The 27,777-nt window shown below is 36.2% G+C and overlaps 2 protein-coding genes across 3 annotated transcripts in view; one reads left to right on the top strand and one right to left on the bottom strand.

Moving 5' to 3' along the window:
- The window catches only part of LOC142353881 (multidrug resistance-associated protein 1-like), a 653,144-nt gene that overhangs the window by 114,262 nt on the left and 511,105 nt on the right, over positions 1-27,777 (top strand).
- The window catches only part of LOC142354710 (mediator of RNA polymerase II transcription subunit 14-like), a 51,108-nt gene continuing 30,888 nt past the window's right edge, over positions 7,558-27,777 (bottom strand). Inside the window, exons 19-21 of one of the 2 annotated variants that reach the window (XM_075407081.1) lie at positions 14,880-14,921; positions 14,109-14,266; positions 7,558-7,850 (exon numbers count right to left, since the gene is read on the bottom strand). In XM_075407081.1, the coding sequence (XP_075263196.1) occupies positions 7,713-7,850; positions 14,109-14,266; positions 14,880-14,921 (338 nt within the window). In that variant the 3' untranslated portion in view covers positions 7,558-7,712. The remainder of the gene's footprint in view (positions 7,851-14,108; positions 14,267-14,879; positions 14,922-27,777) is intronic. The other variant, XM_075407082.1, reaches the window with a different exon arrangement.

Consider the following 27,777-nt stretch of genomic DNA (forward strand, 5'->3'; position numbering starts at 1 on the left):
TGATGAGCTCGCAAATTGACCATTAATACTCAACAAGGAGGCTTGGTAATGTGCGCTCGCACACAATGTTTCAACCCCGATCCTATTTTTGAGTTAATTGTCTACCAAATGGTGAAGAGAAAGAAAATTTCTCAAAATAAACATACTCTTCGAAAAAAATTTGTTAATGAGTAATTTGTCGTTCGAGCAATCAGATGAATTATTTAGTTCCTTTTCTCGCTAACGACTTCTCCCAACGGCTCCGATGGAGTTACATAAAACTATCCAGTATTTGTCGTTAACAACTGATGGTTGACTCTGTTTATTTATTTCGTCTTTTATTTCTTAATCTCCTTGCCCTGTTACAAAATCTTACTATGGAAAGGTCACATTTGCTTCTAGGGGAAGTACACGTTGATATTTTTATTTTAGCATTTTAGCTGATATATTTTTACTTCGTTAGTGATATTATAAATAAAAAACAATGGAGTAATGATGTTTCGTTGTTTCTGTTGATTTTCTTATCTCGCGGTTTTAAAAATAGCAGATATTATCAGCACTCCAATGCAGTAGTAATTAACTCATTCATCTGATTGCTCTTACGACAAATTACTCATTAACAAATAATTTTCGAAGAGTATGTGTATTTTAAGAAGTTTTCTTTCTGTTCACCATTTGGTAGACAATTAGCTCAAAAATAGGATTGGGGTTGGAACATTGTGCGAGCGAACATTACCGAGCCTCCTTGTTGAGTAATAATGGTCAATTTGCCAGCTTATCAAGTCTGTGATTATTATTGTTTTTAAATTGAAATTGGCCGTGAGGTGTCAAAAGGAATAGTTAGGAAAAGTCCAACTGACATTGAACTCATTACATGAAGTCCCAATTAGAAAAAATTAAACAAAAGTGCCACGTTTATTTGCTAATTTACTTCAAACGTTTCAACTAATTTTTATGTTCAAAGGTTCAATAGATCTAATTTGAGCCTCGAGGGGAGTTCTTCCGTTTCTAGAAGCACATTGATACCATGTGCCTTAAAAAAATTTCAGTATTGTTTGCTATTTTCCAGTTCTCTGGCGCAATTTTTCTCTGCTTCTTTTGGCTTGTTTCTTATATATCAACTAGGATTTTTCAGACGCCAATTGTTTTTCTCTCTCGAGGTTGTTGAAAATTTCGATATCAAATGCGCTGATACCAAATGCATCTATATTTCAAAATGCTGACATTTTTTCCTCTTAATTCGTGAAACAAATTTTATCTGCATCATTCACAATGATAAACTGTTCTGTTTGTCAGTCCAAGAATATTTCTGGCGCCATTTTTCTCTGCTTCTTTTGGCTTGTTTCTTATATATCAACAAGGATTTTTCAGACGCCAATTGTTTTTCTCTCTCGAGGTTGTTGACAATTTCGATATCAAATGCGCTGATACCAAATGCATCTATATTTCAAAATGCTGACATTTTTTCCTCCTAATTCGTGAAACAATTTTTATCTGCATCATTCACAATGATAAACTGTTCTGTTTGTCAGTCCAAGAATATTTCTATTTTAATTTGAGATTAATACGAGAAAACGAGATTTAGTTTCTTTCCTTAACCGGTTTTCAGAAAGGATCCAAATCATTTCTGGGTTTACTTTTCTGTTTGATCAATATGCGCTCGGATTCATTATCCTTCTCTCCGTCTCCCCCCCCCATATTAGCGGGCATAAATCTCTTACGATCCACCGCCTCCCCCCCCGGTGCACGTACTAGCGGGGGGGGGCAGAAAACAACCAAAATTTCAATGAAGCCTAATCCAGAGTTTGCGCTGATGTGCTTACATGTTTATCTTTTATTTTTTTGTGGCTGCAAAGCATTTTTCCGCAGATCGCAGATAGGCAATCAGTTGTTTAGAACACCAAACATGAAACTTGCCCAATCTTTACTGCAAATTGTGTACGTTTTCAGGTAGTTATTGGTTTTAACCACTTGCCTAAAGCATTGAACTATCAGCTAGCGGGCCCCAAGCAACAATTTTGCTTAAAAAACCACACCTTTTCAAATTTTTGTTCAAACTTCGCACGACAGCAACTTCGCACGACAGCAACTTCCGAATTCTGCTTTCGTAAACAATTTTTTGCTACTTTTTTGCATTCCAAAAAATTTGGAAATTGAAAATTACTTTTCCCCTAATATTTGTGGGCATTATGCGCACTGCTTATTAATTTTAAATTGACTTGTATTTATTTCAACAGTCTAAAAGGTCATAAGAAGCTGCTAATATTTATAGCACAAATAGGTTTACTAAAAACTATTTAACTTTACATTTTTCTATCAAAGTTGCCTCTTCCGATTCAGGATAACAAAATCAGTTATTCTGGAGACCAAAGTAACGTTTGGAGACTAAAGATTGCAGACTAGCCAGTGACTTTTTTAAAATCAACTGAATATACTTTTTGCCGTTTTTTAACTGCAGCAAAAGTTGACAGCCCTGGACTGATATCTAAGATTAAAAGAAGCGGTCGGCAAGTTGAATTCAGATAACGAACGAGCCACATTTCAATTGAAAAATTAATACGAGGCACAAAATTTGTAGAAATCAATTTAATTTCCAAAATGTTTGTTATGACGGACAAAAACGAAACCAAGAATTCTGTGCTCCCTCATTTGTATTATCTTTTTCAAAAATTGAGCAGGTCGAAGATATTGTTGTTAGTATAACATTCAATAGGAATAATGCATTGGGTGATGTTTGACAAATCTAATTTAATTTTAGATTACTCCGTTATGCCAGTCAACTGTTACCAAACGCATTTTCTCCAAAGTTGTCAAGGCAAAGCTCTATTTTATAAACAATTTAGAATCTTTTCCGTTTGTGCCACCCCCAGACGCACGTGCCATAATTTTATATAATGGTTTACTATGTAATGCAACTGGGGGGAGCATAACGTACTGGGGGGGGGGGCAAAAATAATAATAATAATAATAATTATCATCCTAATAATTAAACGCACATCAAAATGAGGTATTGATTACCCTCAATAATTTCTTTTTGTATGCCTAAAACCATTCTTAAAACATTGTAGTTTACCACCAAGACTTAATTAATTTTAAACATTTATAGGAAGATCAGGGTTCCGAAAATGATCAAAATTCAGATAATTTGGAAGTCTCTGCTGCCAGCGCCAATGTATTGCTCGACAAGATACATCGGTTGCAAATGAATTCCACCTTTTGACTCGAAATCACCATTTTCAACTCTATTCTGTAATTTTGTGCGCAACTGAGAAAGAAGTTCAGATGATTTCAGTGTCTTGGATTTTAAAATTGCACAAAAATCTTGAAGAAGGAATGACCCAATGGCAGGACTTCGATACGCCAAATGACCCGGTAGACACGCAAAAACTACCATAGCACGCTCTCTGGCAGACAAGACTGGACGGATTCCGGGAAAATGAACCGGTTCCTTCGAAGCCATTTCCGTTGCTGGCTCCGGCAGGTTTGAGTTATTTTCGTGTGTTTGTAAAACTCTACAACACTGAAAGAGAAATATTTTGTTAACTTTGAACAGATGCAGGCACGAATCAAAAATAGCTAAAATCTCATTTAAAGCTATTCTTGAGAAATTGGTGGAATTATTCTGGGTTTTGTCATTCCTCGGAACATTTGGGCACATTAAGAAATCAGTGTTTGTAATTGTATCACGACAACCATGTCCACAGACGGCAAAAATCAACAACCCATTTATTTCGATTTGTATATTGTTCAGAAAAACAGTCAAATTTTCTTTTAACTGATTCACAGATGCGTTTTCGATTTGGTGAAACGCTAGGTTTAATTTACCAGCAACTTTTTGCAACGATTCTGAATCTTTTTCATGACCATGTCGAAATAATTTAACATCACAATAATCGTAATTATTAATTAACAAAACGGTTCCTTTCGAACTTTTAGTATTATTTTCACAATTTTTAGTTGAGGTCGCCAAGACTTCAACCACGTCTAAATCATTGACAGGTGATGAATCAATCATTAACGACCCGTTCACTAAACATTCGAACATGGAAATAACAACTCCACAAATTTTTTCAGCTATGTGAATATCGTAACGAGACCACGTCTGTATGACGTCATAGCAGTGTATTAAGCGCCGATCCGGTAACCTTAAAAACCATTCGTGTAACAACTTCACGTGATTTTTAATTATAAATTGTGAAATTATTGGTTCTGATTCCCACAAAGGCATAACGTTTAGAAGAGTTCTGAAGAAATTTCGGAGGTCAGATTTGTTAGCACAAGTATTGATGATATTCACCGATCCTGTTGTGAAAATCTCCCAAGCGTAGTCAATTTGATCGTGAGAAAGATCGAAAGAATCGGCTTTTCGAATACATTTTTCGGCCTCTAATAGGATATCGGTATTTCGAGATGACGTCATAGCAGAAGTATTGGAAAAATGGAAGAAAAATCCGAGATATCAATTGCTGTTGATTTGATATTTGATATCTGAAAGCTATTACGCTTCAATTAAACAATTGAAACATTGTTCTGAAATGTTTCATTCATATTTTGACAATACTTCTAATTTTCAGCTATATTACCAAAATTTTTATTTTGAACTGCCAATTATAATTGAGAACGTTCTACGAAAAATCCTTCAGCAACTACCACTCAAATACTGACTAAATTTCAGCCACGAATTTAAAAATGAGCTAAATTAGATATTAAAAAATGCTGTTTAGATTTCACAACTTATGCTAAAACTGATTTCTAACACAAAAAAATAGGAAAAGCTAAGAAAATCTGGAATCGAGAGAAGATATATAGACGAAAGTATTTGGACTCATATACTCTAATCAAAATCTTCGAAAAACCAATTGGAAATTTGTACTTTTTATTGTTCGAGAACGAAGAAGTATTGACAATTTGACAAACTACAACCTTAAGCCAATATTAAGTTGCTTCTTAATGTCACGCTGAACTTAAACATTTATACAGTTCGCCTGACCACCCAGCACGTGACGTTCAATAATAATATCACAAAAACCAACTCGCGAGATGGAAGATGAAGAACATGCTGAAATACCCGTTTTTGAGGCCTAATTTGCTATAATTTGCTAATTGGCCGTTTTTTCGCTTTTCACATGAATAGAAACAGTCATTCGAGATTTACATTTTGAAAACGTGACGTCCCTGTATGCTCTGAAGAGAAGTTTTTCAGTTATGCATAAGGAGAATTGAGTACAACGCGAAATTTGTTCGATGGATTATGGCAAACTTAAGCAAATACAAAACCAATAAATGAATTGAGCTCAATAAATGATCTTGACACATTCCGTATAAGACAAACTCAGGTAAGCAGTTTTCGAAAACATTAGAACAAAACTATCATCAAAAGATTGCCGACGCCTTGTATATTACCTAGATTAACGGTTTTAGGTTTAAATAAGTTTTCGAACTAAATTGTAAGAGCTGCCGATGCAATCCATTAAAAAATTAAATTTCAAGTTTTCTCATTTTAAAACACCCGGCAGATTGCCGGATAATAGCAGCGTTGACTCCCATGACACCTGTTGTGATTGAACGAACAGAAAAAAGGGGGGGGAACCAATCTGACGTAAAACTTCTTTTAAAGTGCGAACTACTTTGATTTCATATTGTTGTTAGACAAACTCCTGTTATTTACCGAGAGGATACAGGGGCTATTATCAATAACACTAAGGAATTGGTAACTAAGGAGATGGTAACTAAGTAGCGGACATCTGAAATTGGGCTTTATGGGTTTATACCGTTTCAACTTCTAATTTCGTTTTTATGACCCAGTTCATTTTAGATTGCGTTGCAGATAGATTTCAAGCAAATTGTCGAAAAAGAGGCAAACTGAGGTAAAGCAAAACAAATTGTTGTTCGACGAAGTAAAAAAACATAGCAGGACAAGTTCTGACACAATTCAAAGAATATTCATGGAATGAACAAAGGTCAATGAACTATAATGGACAATGAATGGATTGGAAAAGCTACTTAGAAAAAATTAGAAAAAAATCGAAAACCAGAAATAGCTGGCACATTGCCAGCAAATAGCCGCAATAGCTTCATAGATCTGTATTCTCAAAAAAAGGTACAGACAGAAAAAAAATGAAGAATCTGTATAACTTACTGCTGTTTCTAAGAGCTGCTCTCTAATAACCTTCATTTAGAGTGACACACGCCCATTTGACCTTATCTCTTTGAATTAAAGTAAATAAAGTCAATTTCAAAGTGAGGATGTCATTTTTGAGAGTGAGGTAAGTCACGTGCGACCGAAAAATTAATCACGCCAATGAACAAAAAAACTCACTCCACCAAGAGCGAAAAATGACGTCACGCACGCAATTCAGTTGAAATTGCATGATCGAATGAACGAAAAGCAGATTTGAAGTGGTTGTGACGTCATATGGTCGTAACAAAAATACGGACGAAATAAAAAAAACCAAGAGAAGGCCAATAATAGCCTCAGCTATCGCTTCGCGGCTATTAAACAGTAAAAATTATTATAAAAATACCGTTAGTGAAAAAACAACTAGCGAGAAAGCGAAATTTTGTTCAAACAACATTTTTTCACTCTACCTTAAAATTAAAGCGAAAAAACTCACGCCGCAAAACCTCCTGATTTTTCGCTCCACCTCCACTTTCGGCGTGACCAAAAGCATCACTTCAATTGGATTCCAAAAATCATGAAAAATTGTAAACATATAACGCCCCAATGCAATTAAGTTCTTTGAATTGAACAAAATTGGAGCGCGATAATAGCCAGAAGATGAGGGCAGCTATTAAAAACTAAAATGTCATATCAAAATTTATTTTTTTTTGCTTCAGTCCCAAAAGCCGCTATTTTATTTTGTCACGCATTTAAGTAGCTGAAGAGCGACATGAACACGTGATCAATTCCGCTTTTATGAGCTTTAGGGCGCAAAAATATTTAAAAGCAAAACGAAAAGTCAAAAAGAAAACCCAAGAATACCGCCCTATAGATACGCTTAGCTTAGAGCTGCAAAAAACTGACCATTCATAGCATGGGGGTCAAACTCTACAACCCGCACTTCACTTCATGAATTTATGTCTCCGAAACAGTTTCGGTGAATCGCATAGTTATGAGCCAAATTTTGTGGAACTGTTGACAAGACTCGAAGAGAACTTAATGACCTCCGGACGTCACAAGTTTAGCCCATTTTAGAGGAAGAAAAGTCAAAAAGGGTGAAACAAAAAATCAGTCAAGCGAAAAATCGCACAAAGTGCGCGAAAAATTGCACGTCAATTGGAAAGTCAAATAGGTCTACGCAAATTTTTCATTGTAAAAAATTCGTTCGAAAGCACAGTTTTTGTGGTCCACGCGCGCAACAGAATTTAACTGACTTCAAAATTGGACATGGGAGCGATCTAGACGTTAGACGACGATGTGATGTACCAATATTGTCCAAAATTGCCAACAGGACAATTAATTACACGAAAATTTATTCAGAGCAACTATATCGACAGAACTAAAACATTACTCTCAGACTGCTTTCCAGGCTAAATTCTGGTGCTCAACAATTATTTTGCCCGATGATTCAAACTCGATAAACAATTAAAATTGTAAATTTTATACCAAAAATAGCATCAAAACAAATAGGATAATCAAAAGCAACGGCTTATGGAAACAGTAGATTGCAATATACTTTTAACAAATACTATTTGATTAAGTTCAAGCATAATGACGTCTGCATGGCTAGAGATCAAACACTGTTCATATTTTCAGCCATCTTTACTAGAATGTATTCAATACACGTTGACAGAAACGAGCTTTGGATGTTTCCTTTGTTAGCTGATTGACCTTGAGATGAAGAAATTGATTGGGTAGCCTCGTTGATGAACTAAAACAGTCAAAATTACGGTCAGATGTACTAATTTAAGTTATAATATCTAGTTATTGACAGACTAAATTAAGCGGATGAGGTACCCCGTGACGTTGCACAATATAACCCCACAGAAGGTGAAAGCTTAAGTCCCCTCTAGCTGTCATTTAAGTAAAATGCCGATTTGCCCGACCGTGGACTTAGCCGAAAACTAAAATAAATGAAAATTTAACCCAACAATTCACAAAAAAATTGTCAAGCCATGCATTTCTCGGAATGTGATTGGCCGATTCAAACTCTAGTATAATTACGTAAAGGGGGACAAATAAGTACGTTCAATGAAAAAATATTCTGAACAATTACGTGTAATCTATCATCCAAATTTCGTTTCCTTTTCAGCGGCTAAACTCACGTTCGGTAAAGATTACTAATACGTCATTAGATTTACATGTGATCAAAATTATGCAAATGACAGTTACCTTCTAATATCTATTTGGTACCTTATTAACTAATAGCATAATCGAATACCCATAGAAAATACTAAACCGTACAATAGGCCACACCACTGCTATGTTTATATTTAGGAGTACCGAAGACCTAAAAGCTCTTTCGAGTGGCGTTAAAGAGTTCAACTAAACATCATCAACAGTATCAAATTGCGGATTGAGGGGGTGTGTTCAAGTTGAACTGAATAATAAAATGAATATTAACTCTCAATTCAATGACAACACTTCTCAATCATAACATATTGCGGCTCTTCCATAAAGATTCATGCTCAAGTTGATACTAAACATAACCAACTAGCGTCAGACGATTTGCCCTCCAACGACTTGCGAGAGGTTGGCTTTGTATTCACTGGCGGGGGGGGGGGGGGGGGGGGTTGGCTACGGTATAGAGTATGAGTGGAGGGGTGTATACAAACCACAAAAACTAACATAACCGACTAAACGTCGGAAGAATTGCTCTCGACCGACTAGAATTAGGAGCTCTAATGAATTGGGGGTAGGAGTGGGGAAGTTGGGGCGGGGGGTTAGGTAGGTGGTGGGTGGGGGGGGGGGAGGTAGGTGGATGGGTGGGTAGATAGGTTGGGGAGGTGGGTAGTGCTGGGGGTAGGTGGGGGTAGCTAGGTGAAGGGAGGGGGTAGAGGTAGGTGGGGGTTAAGTTGGGTGGGGGTGCGGGGGCGGTGAGGGGGATAGGTAGGTGTTTGGGGGGGGGGGGGGGTAGATATGTGGTGGTGGGGGTGGGGGGGGGGGGGGTAGATAGGTGGTGGGGGGGTTGTGCGGTGTAGTTTAGATAATTAGGGGTGACTTATATAGGAACAAAAAATCTCAAAATGACATCACCATGAACATTACCAGCATTTTTCTAATTCCTATACATTACAAACGAAGCTACTGTTAAAGTCCAATGTTCGAAAACAGAAGTCAACAATCAAAAACGGAGGTAAATGCTCGAACAGAAAGAAGTCAAAATTCAAGTCATGAACAAACTTGCTTTCTGCTAAAAAAAACCCGTAGAATCTCAATACTCTCTCTTCGAGTCGTAAAAAGACACACGTTTACAATAATTGCTATGAACTTCGTTCAAGAGCAATTAAAAACTTCTCGATGATTATAAAATAAGACTTACGAACGCGAATTAAACAGATAAGCGGTAGCACAAATCCAACGCCTCGCTCTAAGAACGGCACTCTCACACCAAAAAATTATGTCTCCAAAATGGTTTCGTTCAATCGCATAACTGGCATCTAGTGAGCCGGAAGGGTAGAACTTAATGCCTTCCGGTCGTTACCTGTTATCCTGTTTTGGAGGAAAAAAAAGTCGAGGCATTACCAAACAGTCGAGGCGTTACAGGTTGAGATATACCACAAGATATTAAAGTGAAAAAAGTACCGGTTTCGGCGCACTTTTCATTTGACTTTTAGTATTTAATTGCCGCCAATTTGGTTCAGTCAGCTGCTTGAAATTGTGATTGCGAAAGGATTTTGGAACATAGCTGGCAGATTGCCAGAAAATAGCCGCAACAGACTCGTAGATCTGCAGTCTAAAAAAGACAGACCAAAAAAATTCGTCTTTTCATTGAAGGCTGATCTGTTATATTTTGACTAAAAATCTGTTTAAGTTATTGCTGCCTCTATTAGCTGATCTCAAAAAACTTTCATTTAAAGTGACACACACCCATTTGACCTCATCTCTTTGAATTAAAGTAAACAAAAGTCAATTTCAAAGTGAGGAAGTCATTTTTGTGAGTGAGGTAAGTCAAGTGTGACCAAAAATTTAATCACGCAAATGAACAAAAAAACTCGCTCAACTAAGAGCGAAAAATGACGTCACGCACGCACTTCAGTTGAAATCGCATGAACGAATGAACAAAACCCAGATTTCATGTAGTTGTGACGTCATATGATCGTAACAAAAATCGCGACGGCGAAACAAAAAAACATAGCAGGACAAGTCCTGACGCACAATTCCAAGAATTTTCATTGACTAATGAGAAAACTAGACCTAGAACTGACAATGAAAGGACTGGGGAAACCATTTAAAAAAATTTGATCCAAAAATTGAAAAAAAAACAATAAAAATAAAAGTGAAATTGCCGCATGTGAACAAAAAACCACTAATGAGAAAGCGAATTTTTGTTCAAAGACCGTTTTCTCTTTACTTTAAATTTAGCGCAAAAAAAATTAGGCCGCAAAACCACTCGTTTTATCACTCCACTTCCTGTTTCGGCGTGACCAAAATCACTACTCCAACTTGACTTCAAAAATCATGAAAATGTGTGAACAGATCTTAGAAAAAAACATAGCCGGAAGAATTCCGGAAACGACTCGAAGGAGAAAATTGCCCATACTTATGACTAAAAAACTACAACAAATATTGTGAACCCTGAACCTCCACAAATGCATTGAAAAATTTGAGGAAGAATAGAAACGGCATTCAAAAACAAATTGAAAAAAAAAAACAAAAGCTTAATGACTTTTTCATATAAAACAAGGAAACATAAAGCCGAATAAAATTCCTTTGCAATTAGAGCAATGAACAGCTCGCAAAACAAGGGGCAAGTAAAAATGGGCTAAGAAACTTGTCTAAGATTAGGAAAAAAAGAAAAACTGCAAAAAAAATAAGAAAAAATGATTGAAAACTTCATTTTTTTGGTCAATTTTCCTAAGAAAAAATGATTTATACAAAGAACACTTTAGCCAATTGGCATCTGAATATTCTTTAGGTAACACGCTTCTATTCAAATCCCACTTAAAGCATCAAAACAAAAAAAACAGGGAAAAAAGTTATTGAAATTCGTCTAAAAAACAGCAAAACTGATCAAAAACCTCCAAATTAGCATTAAACTCAAATTAACCACTTGAAACCTTCAATTCCTATCAAAACGAGCCTAAAACTAATACAATATCATAACCAAACCTCATAAACATCAAAAGTTGCAAAAAAACTGCTTTTAAAAGCCGCACGTGAACAAAAAAATTCGCTCGCTTAGAGAAAATTTTTTCACATCAATTTTTCGCTCTCTCAAAAACAGCGGTATGAACAAAAACCACTCTCTTTTCACTCCGCTCTTCACTTTTGTTCAGCCCCAAAATCACTGCAAATTTTTTAACGCGTTTCATTTCCTGCTTCAAAAATCACTCCAATAAAATTGATTAAAAAAGGATTTCTCCAATACTCCTCTTCGAGTCGTAAAAAAGACAGTGCCCCAATACAATTCAAATTTTTTGAATTGTAAGAAACCAAGAGAAGGCCAATAATAGCCCCAGTTATTGCTGTGCGGCTATTAATCACGCGAAACGCAAAAAGTCAAGGGCGTAGAAGTCACTCGAAAAGTCAAAACGATCAAGCGAAAATTTTGCATAAAAAGACACATTACAAGAGCAATTACTCTACAAGAGCAATTACTCAAACTTATTTCACAACTTTTTTAAAGCACTTATGCCAGTCAACAGTAAAAACCTGAAATCATAGAAAACTTCTAGCAAAATAACTGCATATCCACGAATAAGACGGGAGCATCAAAATGAAAATTTTTAGGCAATACGGAGTTTGATCTATTGGAGCAGAAAAGGTCAACTATTAAAAAATAAAACAGCTCAAATATTTACAGGAAAAGATTCCAAAATAATCGGAAATCGCCGTAGAAAAATACTCAATTTAATAACTAGTCGCGATCTTCATTTTGTTTTTAAAAATTATGAGATGTAAACACACATCATGCTTTCCTCCGAAATTATATCCAAGGAAAGGAACTGAAGATCTTCTAATTTTCGTAAGAAATTGTCTGCCCTCAAAAATTCAAGTATAAGCTTCGTAATATCATAACATATCCGGCAGATTGCCGGAAAATAGCCGCCGTTGATTCCCATAACTCTATTGGGATTGAAAGAAAAACATACCAGGCAGATTGCCGGAAAAAGACCGCCGTTGATTCCAATAAGCATGATTGGGATTGAACGAATAGAATAAATTGAAAAAAAAAGATTTTTGTACAAAAATATTTTTTAAGTCCGATTTATTTTGATGGCATTTCGTAGTTGAACATACTTCTGTTTCTTAGAGAGAGGCTACAGGGGCTACTATCAACACCAATAAGCATTAGAGGTGGTAACTAAGACTTATAGGAACGACGTTCAAATAGCGGGCATCTAAAATTGGGCTTTATGGGTTTATCCCGTTTCTATTTCTGACTTCAATTTTTTATACCGACTCTGTTCATTTTGAATTGCTTTGCTTAGCAACTCATGTTCAAATTCACTTTTAGCAGAATGAGAGAAGAGAGAAACTAGCCTAGAGAAGTCAAAAAGATTTCACGCAAAATGTCGAAAAAGCGGCAAAATGGTAAAGCGAAAAAAAGTTTGACGAAGTAAAAAAAAAATACGACCGCAATAACAGCCGGCTGAGAAGATGAGGGCGGCTATTAAAAATATTAACAAATATTGATTTTTGTATAAAAACATTAAGTGCAATTCATTTAGATATCATTTCGTAATTGAACATACTCCTGTCTCTCAGTGAGAGGCTACAGGGTCTAGTATCAATACCAATAAGCATTACAGATAGAAACTAAAACTTATGAGAATAAAGTTCAAGTACCGGGCATCTAAAAATGGGCTTTGTGGGTTTATCTCGTTTCTATTTCTGACTTTGATTTTTTTATAATGACTCTCTTCATTTTGAATTGCTTTGCTGAGCAGCTGCTGTTTAAAAAGACGTTGAGCAGAATGACAGAAGTGAAATTAGTCTAGAGAAGTCAAAAAGATTTCACGCACAATGTCGAAAAAGCGGCAAAATGGGTAGAGCGAAAAAAAAGTTCGATGAATTAAAAAACATAGCAGGACAAGTCCTGACGTACAATTCAAAGAATTTTCATTGACTAAACAGAAAAACTAGACCTAGAATGGACTATGAGTGAATTGAGAAAACCATTTTAAAAAAATCAGATCAAAAAATTTAAAAAAAAAACAAAAAATCAATGTCAAAATGACGCATGTGAACAAAAAACCACTAGCGAGAACTGAAAATTTAATTCAAACAAAAAACTAGGCCTAGAAGGAGCTGTGAATGGATTAGAAAAACCATTTAGAAAAAAATCCGATCCAAAAAATCGAAAAAAACAGTAAAAATCAGAGTGAAATTGCCGCATGTGAACAAAAATCCACTACTGAAAAACCGAATTTTTGTTCAAACACCGTTTTCTCACTCTACTTTAAAATTAGAGCGAAAAAAATTCACGCCGCAAAACCACTCGCTTTTTCGCTCCATTTCCTGTTTCGGCGTGACCAAAATAACTACTCCAATTTGACTTCAAAAATCATGAAAATGTGTGAACAGATCTTAAAAAAAAAAGACAGCGCCCCAATACAATTCAAATTCTTTGAATTGTAAAAAAACAGGAGCGCTATAATAGCCGGCTGAGAAGATGAGGGCGGCTATTAACAATTAGTTTTTTATTGGCCTCAATTGGTTCATGATAAAAGCTTTTATACAAATGGGCCAGATTATTATCATTCCTCTGACCTTCCAGTATAAAATTGATAATATAATTCCGCTGCTTCCCAAAGCATAGTGCGACTAGGAAAAATTGCCTCCTGGTGGCCTTTCAAGTATGCAGACGTTATTTGGTTTTGATACTAACACTGTTGGAACGTACATATTAGAGGAGAATTTATTATTATTATTGTTATTTTAATAACGGCACGATTCCCAGACAATAATGGCAAAAAAACTATATTAAGACACCACCTTTCAAGACTGTTTGAGAGCAACTGACCTGATCGAAGGCACTGTTGGGTATAGCAGGCGTGACAGTCTGTTGCAGCCAATTATACGCCAGAGGCAGTTCCATCTTCCTACTCGACTTCTTGGAAGTGAACACGAACAGAAACATGACTGAAGATCCACCATCGCCACGACGAATGCAGGTTCCTCCTGCAAAAAAAAATGCAAAGTAAGTTTCACAGTTAAGAGCGTTGGCTCACCTGAATGCAAAAGATTTTGAATTTTATAAAAAAAAATCTCAATCTATTTCTGAGAAACAATCAACCAATCCCGTCGCTGGATATTCCAATATTTTGTTATAACCATTTTTCTTCTCGAATCGCTCAAAATAAGGCCTAGGACTAATATAATTGCTACAAGCTTCGTTTGAGTGCAATTAATCATCATAAAAGAGCCATAAAATGTGCTAATCCATATAATAATTGCTCTGGTGTATGTTTGAAATTCAAACGTCAAGAGAAATTAGCGCGCATTACTATATCCCAAAACTAACAAATTTCTTGTTGATGCTGGAAACAGTATTCATAGTTAAAAATCAGTTTCATCTGATAAAAAGAATATTAAAGCAGTTTACAACGGAGAGCTTCAGCATAGAATGGAATCACAACAATCATGATCAAATAAATATCATGCTCAATGCGGAGTAGCCATTATCGCAGTGATGAAGCGAGGTTCAAATGAAACCCGAACTATGACACCATGAAAATATTTGAAATTCTTTGATGTGTAAAAATGGCATGAGATAACATGATGTAATACGCACCACTCTGAAACTCATCATCGTCGACTCTAACTTGGTGCTCCCCTTTAAATACAATTCGTACTACATATGCCTTCAATGAACAGCCGTTTCATTTCAAAAAGTCGCGCCAAATAACAGTGCACAAATACGTAATGATTTGAGAGCTTGCAACTTGACAGAGAAGGCGGTAGGGTGTAAAGGGGCAGAAATTGAAGGAAATTGAAAAGTTTATAGAAAAAAGGTATTTACCGTTATCTTCCAAAACGGTTTCAGTGAACCGCATGCTTACAGTCTAGTAAGCCGACGGGCTCTAAGAGAACTTGTTACCTTTTTATCCAGTTTTTGGGGATGAAAAGAAAAAACGCATAAAAAAGCCGCATTACTTAAATAATTGCTATCAACTTTGTTTGAGACGAATTAAACAACGTTTAATTACACAACAACCATTGAGTTTACAAAACACGTGCACTTAGAGGCTTCATATAATAATGCCGGTAAATACGAACTGAAAAGATCCTAAGTTGTTGGACATTACGCAAAAATGTTGAGCTTAAAACTTATAAACATTAAGCGAAAGCCAAAGATGTCAGATGTGGGAGCACTTTGAACACAAAACAAAGTTTTTAATTCCTGACTACCGAACAGCGTCAAGTTCTCTTAAAAATACCGATTCAGAGTGTTTCAGTTGGTGTCCGCCCAAAAGAGCAGAATATTTTAATCAATATTTTCTGACTGATGTTCTGTTCGTCAGTTTACACCCCCAGTGTCGAAAACTGGGAACGCAATTATTCTAGAATCGGAAGATCTATAGTTTAAAAAACTGCAATCATCTTGTCACTTGGAAACATAAAATCTATCTCGCGTTTTCAATTTAAAAACATAGCCGTCAAATTGCCAGAAAATAGCCGCCATTGACGCGCCTGATGCACATTGGGATTGAAACAGAAAAGAAAAAAGAAGAGATAAAATTGATCGAACTTTTTGATTTTTTAAGTGTCAAAAAATGTTCTAATTTGGGGTGCAGTTTCAGTTACAATCTTAAACTATACTTAATTCAGCCTCTAAACTGAAAACTACAAAGCTTAATACTGATGTCAGCTAGCAGTCGCTCTAATGAACTTGATAACCTAATGCACTATGACTTAATGGCCGGGATTCATCGGTTTATCCCGTTTCTTTTGAGAGTTTGCTCTTTTGACTTGGACCACATTCACTAGATTGTGTAATTCGATGCGGGGAAGAAATTAAAATCCATTCAGTTGAAACGGTGAGTGGGGTAAGTCAGAAGTCAAGCGTGAAAATCGTGACTTTTGGAAAACGAAAAACGTGAACAAAAGGTAAAGGGAATTAAAAAGAGAAGAGCGCCAAAATAAAAGCCGTTGAGAGACTGACGTCAGCTATCAAAAAAAACATACGCGGCAGATTGCCGGAAGATAGTCGCCGTTGATTCCAATAGGCATGATTGGGATTGAAAGAAAAGATATTGAAAAAAAAAGATTTTTGTACAAAAACATTTTTAAGTCCGATTTATTTTGATGGCATTTCGTAGTTGAGCATACTTCTGTTTCTTAGCTACGATCAATACCAATAAGCATAAGAGATGGTAACTAAGACTTATAGGAACGACGTTCAAACAGCGGGCATCTAAAATTGGGCTTTATGGGTTTATCCCGTTTCTACTTCTGACTTCAATTTTTATACTGACTCTGTTCATTTTGAATTGCTTTGCTGAGCAACTGATCTTTAAAATCACTTTAAGCAGAATGAGAGAAGAGAGAAACTAGCCTAGAGAAGTCAAAAAGATTTCACGCAAAGTGTCGAAAAAGCGGCAAAATGGTAAAGCGAAAAAAATTTCGACGAAGTAAAAATTAAAAAAAAATAGGAGCGCTATAATAGCCGGCTGAGAAGAAGAGGGCGGTTATTAATCAGATCAAAAAAATAAGAAAAAACAGAAAATCAATGTCAAAAAGCCGCATGTGAACAAAAAAACCACTAGCAAGAAATTAAAATTTAATTCAAGGCTTAGAATGAGCTGTGAATGGATTGGGAACACCATTTAGAAAAAAGCCGATCCAAAAAATCGAAAAAACAGTAAAAGTCAGAGTGAAATTGCCGCATGTGAACAAAAAACTACTACCGAGAAACCAAATTTTTGTTCAAACACCGTGTTCGCACTCTAGTTTAAAATTAGAGCAAAAAAAATTCACGCCGCAGAACCACTCGCTTTTTCGCTCCATTTCCTGTTTCGGCGTGACCAAAATCACTACTCCAATTTGACTTCAAAAATCATGAAAATGTGTGAACAGATCTTAAAACATAACCGACTAACGTCGGGCGAATTGCTCTCAAACGACCGGCGGGCGGTTGTCAGCACCTAGCCACTGTTTAGTGAGGTTAGCTTTCGCTTGATTGAAGAGGCGTGAGGCTAGGGTAATAGACGATATTATCACGCCACATAACAGCCGCTGAAGTCAACAAAAGAGTTAAGGAGAGAGAGAGTGCGAGGTAAAACGTGAGCGAGAAAGAGAAGGAAAGAAACGCCAACCAACACACACAGAGAGAGAGAGAGAAAGAGAGAGAGCTAGAAATTTTTTCCATGAGATTCTAGCCTTGTTAGTAACTAAATCATATAAAAAACTGAAAGTGCAAAATTCAGAAGAAAACTTTCCACATTTCGCAGTGACGACAATGTTCAAAGAACATTTTTTGCCTCTGGATTTTTGTCATGTAACCCATCTGCTAGACTTAAAAAGCTTCGTTGGCCAGTATTAATAGTTAAACTCAAAAAAGGACTCAAAAACTGCAAATAAAATGACAAAAATTTCAAAAAAAAAAATGAAAAAAGGGGGGAAAAATCATAAGTTTTATTAAAAAATCGATAAAATTTGTGATATTAAAAAGTTCAAAACTATTCTATCGCAAAAAAAATGTTCAGTAACCTATTATCAAAGCCTATACGAGGTTTCTTGGGGCTGGAAGAACTTAGATAATGACAAATTTTGAAAAATTTGAAAAAAAAATTCAAGTTTTATCCAACAATTGTTAAAAATCGTGATGTTCAAATGTTGAAAAACATTCTATTACCACTAGAAACTATGCAGCAACGTATTATCAAACCCTTCAGGAGGTTGTCTGAACCCTGAGGCTGAAAAATCTTGAATAATGAAAATATATGTCAAAAAATTTTAAAAATATAGCAATTTTTGTCAAAAAAATGCTAAAATTCGTGATGTTTAAATCTTGAAAATGATTCCATTACTTCTAGAAACTACATAGTAACATATACATATTATTAAACCCTCGAGGAAGTTCCTTGGCTCTTGAGGCTGGATAAACCTAAAAAACGACAAAAACTTTCAAAAACATTGAAAAAATTTGCAAAATTTATCAAAAAAATGCAAAAAATTCGCAGTGTTGAAATGTTGAAACCATTCTATTACCACTAGAAACTATTCAATAACCTATTATCAAATCCTAGAGTGGATTCCTTGACACCTAGGGCTGCTAGGGCTGAAAAAACTTAAAAAACTGACAAAAGTTTTCAAAAATCTTGAAAAAAATTGTGAAAATTAGTATAAATTTGCTTTTTTAGCTAGCGGTTGTTCGTCAGTAGCTAGCCACGGGTGGGGGGAGGGTGCACGGGGGTGCCGATGGGGGTGGCGACAGTCGGGTGGGGGGGCAACAGGGCGGTGTGGGGCAATAGTGGGGGGTCAGCAGTGGGGGGGGGGGGGTGGGGGTCTTCAACCTCTAAGAACCGCTGTTCACACCATAAGTATAAGACTCCAAAACTGTTTGAGCTGAAACAGAGCTAAAAGGCTCTAAGAGCACTTAATGCCCGCTGGGCGCTACCTGTTTATCCCGTTTTTGAGGACGAAAAGTCAAAAGCGTCAGACGAAAAATTGGTCAAGCGAAAAATCGCATAAAAAAAAAAGACCGACAGGACTAATATAATTGCTACAAACTTCGTTTGAGAGCAATTAAAAAAGACAGCGCCCCAATACAATTTAAATTCTTTGAATTGTAAAAAATAGGAGCGCTATAATAGCCGGCTGAGATGAGGGCGGCTATTAATAGCAAAGATTTCAGATTGTCGGGTTATGAGAGAAAACCAACTACGTGATGGGGACAATGCATAACAATAGACAGAGAATGTAGCTCAGGAGTCACTCCATAATAACTTAGCAGACTTTGCAAAATAACCTCAGAATTAGTGTTGTAAGTCATACGGAGAGTCGGCAGTTCATTTAAGACAAAAAAAAAAACAAAACTAAACGCTCCGTAAATTAGTGTTCGAAGTGACGCCAGAAGAGTAACACTGAGTGCAGTAAAGAATAACACTGAGTGCAATGAACGAGCGTCAAGAAAAAAAATAATCAAAACAGCTTGTTCGATGTCATCAGTATTTAAATCACACTTTGTAAGCATCTCTCTACATACAAATATTAAACAGAATGAGCAAAGAATCGAGTTAGGAAAAAGCTACACCAGAGAGGTCAAATTGCCAGCAAAAGGTTGCCAAAAAAGAAAGTTGCAAAAACGCACTGAACTAATTTTGGATAAACAAAAAAGGAGCGAAAAAACAACCGCCAGAAAAAAAGACAAACATAATTCATATGACAACACATTTCAGGAAAAATATTGATCCTCATGACCGAAATTTGGATTCTGAAGTTCAGACCCCCGCCCTCGCAGCCATTATTCCGCCCTTAGCGACTCCAACCTAGATCAAGTAAGAAGCGAAAAATCATAGCCGGAAGAAATCAACTCGATGTTCTAATTTGGGGTGCAGTTTCAGTTACAATCTTAAACTATACTTAATTCAGCCTCTAAACTGAAAACTACAAAGCTTAATACTGATGTCAGCTAGCAGTCGCTCTAATGAACTTGATAACCTAATGCACTATGACTTAATGGCCGGGATTCATCGGTTTATCCCGTTTCTTTTGAGAGTTTGCTCTTTTGACTTGGACCACATTCACTAGATTGTGTAATTCGATGCGGGGAAGAAATTAAAATCCATTCAGTTGAAACGGTGAGTGGGGTAAGTCAGAAGTCAAGCGTGAAAATCGTGACTTTTGGAAAACGAAAAACGTGAACAAAAGGTAAAGGGAATTAAAAAGAGAAGAGCGCCAAAATAAAAGCCGTTGAGAGACTGACGTCAGCTATCAAAAAAAACATACGCGGCAGATTGCCGGAAGATAGTCGCCGTTGATTCCAATAGGCATGATTGGGATTGAAAGAAAAGATATTGAAAAAAAAAGATTTTTGTACAAAAACATTTTTAAGTCCGATTTATTTTGATGGCATTTCGTAGTTGAGCATACTTCTGTTTCTTAGCTACGATCAATACCAATAAGCATAAGAGATGGTAACTAAGACTTATAGGAACGACGTTCAAACAGCGGGCATCTAAAATTGGGCTTTATGGGTTTATCCCGTTTCTACTTCTGACTTCAATTTTTATACTGACTCTGTTCATTTTGAATTGCTTTGCTGAGCAACTGATCTTTAAAATCACTTTAAGCAGAATGAGAGAAGAGAGAAACTAGCCTAGAGAAGTCAAAAAGATTTCACGCAAAGTGTCGAAAAAGCGGCAAAATGGTAAAGCGAAAAAAATTTCGACGAAGTAAAAATTAAAAAAAAATAGGAGCGCTATAATAGCCGGCTGAGAAGAAGAGGGCGGTTATTAATCAGATCAAAAAAATAAGAAAAAACAGAAAATCAATGTCAAAAAGCCGCATGTGAACAAAAAAACCACTAGCAAGAAATTAAAATTTAATTCAAGGCTTAGAATGAGCTGTGAATGGATTGGGAACACCATTTAGAAAAAAGCCGATCCAAAAAATCGAAAAAACAGTAAAAGTCAGAGTGAAATTGCCGCATGTGAACAAAAAACTACTACCGAGAAACCAAATTTTTGTTCAAACACCGTGTTCGCACTCTAGTTTAAAATTAGAGCAAAAAAAATTCACGCCGCAGAACCACTCGCTTTTTCGCTCCATTTCCTGTTTCGGCGTGACCAAAATCACTACTCCAATTTGACTTCAAAAATCATGAAAATGTGTGAACAGATCTTAAAACATAACCGACTAACGTCGGGCGAATTGCTCTCAAACGACCGGCGGGCGGTTGTCAGCACCTAGCCACTGTTTAGTGAGGTTAGCTTTCGCTTGATTGAAGAGGCGTGAGGCTAGGGTAATAGACGATATTATCACGCCACATAACAGCCGCTGAAGTCAACAAAAGAGTTAAGGAGAGAGAGAGTGCGAGGTAAAACGTGAGCGAGAAAGAGAAGGAAAGAAACGCCAACCAACACACACAGAGAGAGAGAGAGAAAGAGAGAGAGCTAGAAATTTTTTCCATGAGATTCTAGCCTTGTTAGTAACTAAATCATATAAAAAACTGAAAGTGCAAAATTCAGAAGAAAACTTTCCACATTTCGCAGTGACGACAATGTTCAAAGAACATTTTTTGCCTCTGGATTTTTGTCATGTAACCCATCTGCTAGACTTAAAAAGCTTCGTTGGCCAGTATTAATAGTTAAACTCAAAAAAGGACTCAAAAACTGCAAATAAAATGACAAAAATTTCAAAAAAAAAAATGAAAAAAGGGGGGAAAAATCATAAGTTTTATTAAAAAATCGATAAAATTTGTGATATTAAAAAGTTCAAAACTATTCTATCGCAAAAAAAATGTTCAGTAACCTATTATCAAAGCCTATACGAGGTTTCTTGGGGCTGGAAGAACTTAGATAATGACAAATTTTGAAAAATTTGAAAAAAAAATTCAAGTTTTATCCAACAATTGTTAAAAATCGTGATGTTCAAATGTTGAAAAACATTCTATTACCACTAGAAACTATGCAGCAACGTATTATCAAACCCTTCAGGAGGTTGTCTGAACCCTGAGGCTGAAAAATCTTGAATAATGAAAATATATGTCAAAAAATTTTAAAAATATAGCAATTTTTGTCAAAAAAATGCTAAAATTCGTGATGTTTAAATCTTGAAAATGATTCCATTACTTCTAGAAACTACATAGTAACATATACATATTATTAAACCCTCGAGGAAGTTCCTTGGCTCTTGAGGCTGGATAAACCTAAAAAACGACAAAAACTTTCAAAAACATTGAAAAAATTTGCAAAATTTATCAAAAAAATGCAAAAAATTCGCAGTGTTGAAATGTTGAAACCATTCTATTACCACTAGAAACTATTCAATAACCTATTATCAAATCCTAGAGTGGATTCCTTGACACCTAGGGCTGCTAGGGCTGAAAAAACTTAAAAAACTGACAAAAGTTTTCAAAAATCTTGAAAAAAATTGTGAAAATTAGTATAAATTTGCTTTTTTAGCTAGCGGTTGTTCGTCAGTAGCTAGCCACGGGTGGGGGGAGGGTGCACGGGGGTGCCGATGGGGGTGGCGACAGTCGGGTGGGGGGGCAACAGGGCGGTGTGGGGCAATAGTGGGGGGTCAGCAGTGGGGGGGGGGGGTGGGGGTCTTCAACCTCTAAGAACCGCTGTTCACACCATAAGTATAAGACTCCAAAACTGTTTGAGCTGAAACAGAGCTAAAAGGCTCTAAGAGCACTTAATGCCCGCTGGGCGCTACCTGTTTATCCCGTTTTTGAGGACGAAAAGTCAAAAGCGTCAGACGAAAAATTGGTCAAGCGAAAAATCGCATAAAAAAAAAAGACCGACAGGACTAATATAATTGCTACAAACTTCGTTTGAGAGCAATTAAAAAAGACAGCGCCCCAATACAATTTAAATTCTTTGAATTGTAAAAAATAGGAGCGCTATAATAGCCGGCTGAGATGAGGGCGGCTATTAATAGCAAAGATTTCAGATTGTCGGGTTATGAGAGAAAACCAACTACGTGATGGGGACAATGCATAACAATAGACAGAGAATGTAGCTCAGGAGTCACTCCATAATAACTTAGCAGACTTTGCAAAATAACCTCAGAATTAGTGTTGTAAGTCATACGGAGAGTCGGCAGTTCATTTAAGACAAAAAAAAAACAAAACTAAACGCTCCGTAAATTAGTGTTCGAAGTGACGCCAGAAGAGTAACACTGAGTGCAGTAAAGAATAACACTGAGTGCAATGAACGAGCGTCAAGAAAAAAAATAATCAAAACAGCTTGTTCGATGTCATCAGTATTTAAATCACACTTTGTAAGCATCTCTCTACATACAAATATTAAACAGAATGAGCAAAGAATCGAGTTAGGAAAAAGCTACACCAGAGAGGTCAAATTGCCAGCAAAAGGTTGCCAAAAAAGAAAGTTGCAAAAACGCACTGAACTAATTTTGGATAAACAAAAAAGGAGCGAAAAAACAACCGCCAGAAAAAAAGACAAACATAATTCATATGACAACACATTTCAGGAAAAATATTGATCCTCATGACCGAAATTTGGATTCTGAAGTTCAGACCCCCGCCCTCGCAGCCATTATTCCGCCCTTAGCGACTCCAACCTAGATCAAGTAAGAAGCGAAAAATCATAGCCGGAAGAAATCAACTCGATGAGTCGAACCTTCCAAGCAAAAATTTAATTTCAGCCAAAACTATCATCCTTTGTATAAAATTTAGTCTTTACCTATCAAGATTTGATTAAAAAATTTGGCCCAAATATTAAATTAAATTTTACAACCCTGTAATGAGTGGAACAAATTGAGCATTGTCATCATTGAAACATGGTTGAATGAAAATTATGACGACATCATTTACAAATCAAACAGAGCCGCACAGATTTGAAACCTCATAATTTTGAGAGAAAAAAACTAATACGAAATCTTGATATCCCAAAATTTTGTATTATTAAAAAATATTTGGTAATGTCGCAAAAAGGCCTAAATTCTCGGGATAGACAAATACTGATAGGCTCAAAAAACTAGCCTGGCTAAAAATTATGACGAAATAACTAATGATAAAGTTCTGAAAAATTAAGCAATCCACAATTATCTCTCCGACCCATAAGACAAACTAAGAAAGACAAATTTATTAAAGGTAAAATCATTCTTATAAGATCATCTGCATTATGCAATAACAAAAATTTAGGACTCAAGAAAACCTAGAGAAAGCAAAAAAATGATCATAAAAAGACAAAGGAAATAGAAAAAACCTCTAAGACAAAAAATGTTTATCATCAAAATCTCGCAAGAATACTTGCAGAAATGAATATCAATCAAGACATTTAAAAGTATTTATAGCGAATTCGCATTGATGCGAAACCAATTGCAGAACAGAAACATAGCTGGCAAATAGCCACCGTTGACCCGATTGAAGCACCTTTAAACAAAAAGAGAAAAAAATTGAGAGATACGAAATTGACAGAAATTTTCTAAGTATCAAAGTATTCTTATTTGGTGTGTAAATTCTGCGCATTCGGTTAGATTCTAAAATAAACTGAACGTTATTAAGCATAATACTACTGCCGGCTGGCACTCGCTTTAATGAACTCTGATAACCTAAGGCATTATGATAACCAGGCTTTACATGTTTATCCCGTTTCTTTTGATTTTGCTCTTTTGACTTTGACAGTATTCACTACATTACTTAATTCAATTCAAAAACCGTTCACTTGAAACAGTGCGTGAAGTAAGTCAGAAGTCAAGCGTGAAAATTGTGACTTATGTAAAACGAAAAACGTGATCAAAAGGTAAAGCGAAATAAAAACAAAGCAGGACAAGTCCTGACGTACAATTCAAATTTTCATTGGCTAAACAAACAACTAGACCTAGAAAGGACTATGAGTGAATTGGGAAATCACGGGAATTAAAAACTATTCACTTGAAACAGTGCGTGAAGTAAGTCAGAAGTCAAGCGTGAAAATCGTGACTTATGTAAAACGAAAAACGTGATCAAAAGGTAAAGCGAAATAAAAAACAAAGCAGGACAAGTCCTGACGTGCAATTCAAATTTTCATTGGATAAACAAAACATAACCGACTAAACGTCGGAAGAATTGCTCTTGAACGACTAGTGGGAGCTCTAATCAATTGCAGCCTGCTTGAGTCGGGGGGGGGGGGGTGGGGGGGGAGCCTAAAGGAGACTAAGAAGTTCTATGGTGGGCTTCAAATATCCACATTAGAGGTTAACATATACCACTATTAAGATTTAAAGTAAAAAATGACACCAGTTTCGGATCACTTTTCATTTGACTTTTGGCATTAAATTGCCGCCAATTGAGTTCAGCTGCTTGAAATTGAGATTGAGAGAGAATTTTAGATCACGCGAAACGCAAAAAGTCAAGGGCGCAAAAGTCACTTGAAAAGTCAAAACCTTCAAGCGAAAATTTTGCATTAAAAAGACACACACGTGTACAATAATTGCTATGAACTACGTTCAAGAGCAATTAAAAACTAGACCTAGAAAATACTAAGAGTGAATTGGGAAATCACGGGAGTCTCAAAAAGATAGTAATAGAAACAGACCAGAGAGAAATTTCTTTATGTTAAATTCTGAGATGTTATATTTCGATTACGAATCCGTATAAATTATTGCTGCTTCTAAAAGCTGCTCTCCAATAACCTTCATTTAAAGGGACACACACTCACTTGACATTTTATTTAAATTAAAGCAAAGTCAATTCTAGAGTGAGGAAGTAATCTTTGAGAGTGAGGTTAAGTCTCTTCTGACCAAAAACTTAATCACGCGAATGAACAAACATAGCTGCCAGATTGCCGGAAAATAACCGCAAGAGACGCTTCTGGCCTTCCATGAATTGAAACAACTAAAGAAATCAGATAGACAGATTGACCACAGATAGACAGTCCTTTAATAGACGACTACAGTTTTTAGTTAGATTCGGACTGTTAATTTATGAGACACATAAGCTCTGTAAGGAAAAAGCCCTAAGTGCTTTCTCAAAATTTACATTCAAAATCAAAAACTCAAGACTCTAATTGTCAAGAATTAGGGCATATACGTTTGGCAGTACTTAGATGCACACTATTGATCTTTAACTAAAAAATTTTCATAAAACTTAAAATCATTAAGTGATTTCAGAAGTCATTTTTTAGAGAGAGGTAAGTCATGCAATCGGATAAAAGCAGAGCAAACGGTGTCACGCACACAAAATTTAACTGAAAAGCAGTAGAAGTCACTGAAATTAAAAAAGTCAATTTCAAGAAGTTAGGTCGCAAGAATAATCAATGGAGACGACGAGCTAAAAGAAACCACGATGTCCCCAATAATAGCCGCTATAGCTTCGCGGTTAATTAAAAAACAAGAAACAAAAAAATGAACCAAAACCACCAAAATAGGTTTAGCACACGCAAAATTTCATTAAAAATACGAGCGTTCAATGCAAGAATTATCAGTATGAAGTTTCCACATACACCCATTTTTTAAACAAATGAAACGCCCTAAATTCCAAACATAGCCGGCAACATGCCGAAAAATAGCCACCGTTGACCCCGTTAAGCACATCGGGAACGAAAAAGGAAGAGATAGAAAAGGGGAGAATTTCTTCTAAATGTCGAAGATGTTCTTATTGTATGTGCACTGTCAGTTATTGGACTGCAATCAGCTTCTAAATTAAAGGCTATTCAGCTTAATCAATACCAGCTGCAACCGCTCTAATGATCTTTGACAACCTGATGCACCGCTTAATCTAAAAGAGCAGTGAAATAGCTGCATGAAAAGAGCTGCAATTTTGAAGTTTGCGAGGTGCGAAAATGTAAAGCGAAGAGTTCACCCGCGAGGAATAGAAAGAACCTTTGCCGTCGACCGAAAGATTCCAATTTCAGTGAACATAGCCGGCAGATTGCCGGAATAGCTGCGAAAGAATAGACCTGCGTGCCATATAATAGAGATAGAAACAGATACAGATCTAAATTGAAAAATCGACGCCGCTCAAAAAACTAGGTAAAAAATATTCAGCCATAAATCCATAAAGCTTGTTAAAATTCATTCCGCAGAAGCCTCTTATTAGGGACCTTTACTGCACAAATGAGTTCCTTTGACCTTAAACAAATTCAAATTAAACTAAAGTTTTAAAGTGCAAAAGTCATTTTATTGAGTGTGGTAAGTCACGTATGATCAAAATCTAATCATGCAAATAACCTAGAAACTTTTGTTAAATCGAGTGAGAAATGACGTCACCCGCGCAATTGCCGTTAGTGCGAGGAAGAAGTCATTCAGAAAATTTGACTTTTTCAGCTTTGCTGTGTGAACAAATGTAAAACGAAAAAAGAGCGTCAGACGACGAAACAAAAACATACCCGGCAGATTGCCGGAAAATAGCCGCCGTTGATTCCAATAAGCATGATTGGGATTGAAATAAAGGAAGATATTGAAAAAAAAAGATTTTTGTGCAAAAACATTTTTTTAAGTCCGATTTATTTTGATGGCATTTCGTGGTTGAACATACTTCTGTTTTAGAGAGAGGCTACAGGGGCTACTATCAATACCAATAAGCATTAGAGATGGTAACTAAGACTTATAGGAACGACGTTCAATTAGCGGGCATCTAAAATTGGGCTTTATGGGTTTATCCCGTTTCTACTTCTGACTTCAATTTTTTATACTGACTCTGTTCATTTTGAATTGCTTTGCTGAGCAACTGATGTTCAAAATCACTTTTAGCAGAATGAGAGAAGAGAGAAACTAGCCTAGAGAAGTCAAAAAGATTTCACGCAAAATGTTGAAAAGGCGGCAAAATGAGGTAAAGCGAAACATTTTTTTATTCGACGAAGTAAAAAAAAATAGGAGCGCTATAATAGCCGGCTGAGAAGATGAGGGCGGCTATTAAAAACATAGCAGGACAAGTCCTGACGTACAATTCAAAGAATTTTCATTGACTAACCAGAAAACTAGACCTAGAACGGAGTACGAATGGATTTGAAAAACAGTTTAGAAAAAAATCCAATCGAAAAAATAAAAAAAAACAGTAAAAATCAAAGTGAAAT

The sequence above is a fragment of the Convolutriloba macropyga genome, chromosome 15, assembly GCF_964194025.1.
Source record: "Convolutriloba macropyga chromosome 15, txConMacr16.3, whole genome shotgun sequence".
NCBI classification, from domain to species: domain Eukaryota; kingdom Metazoa; phylum Xenacoelomorpha; order Acoela; family Convolutidae; genus Convolutriloba; species Convolutriloba macropyga.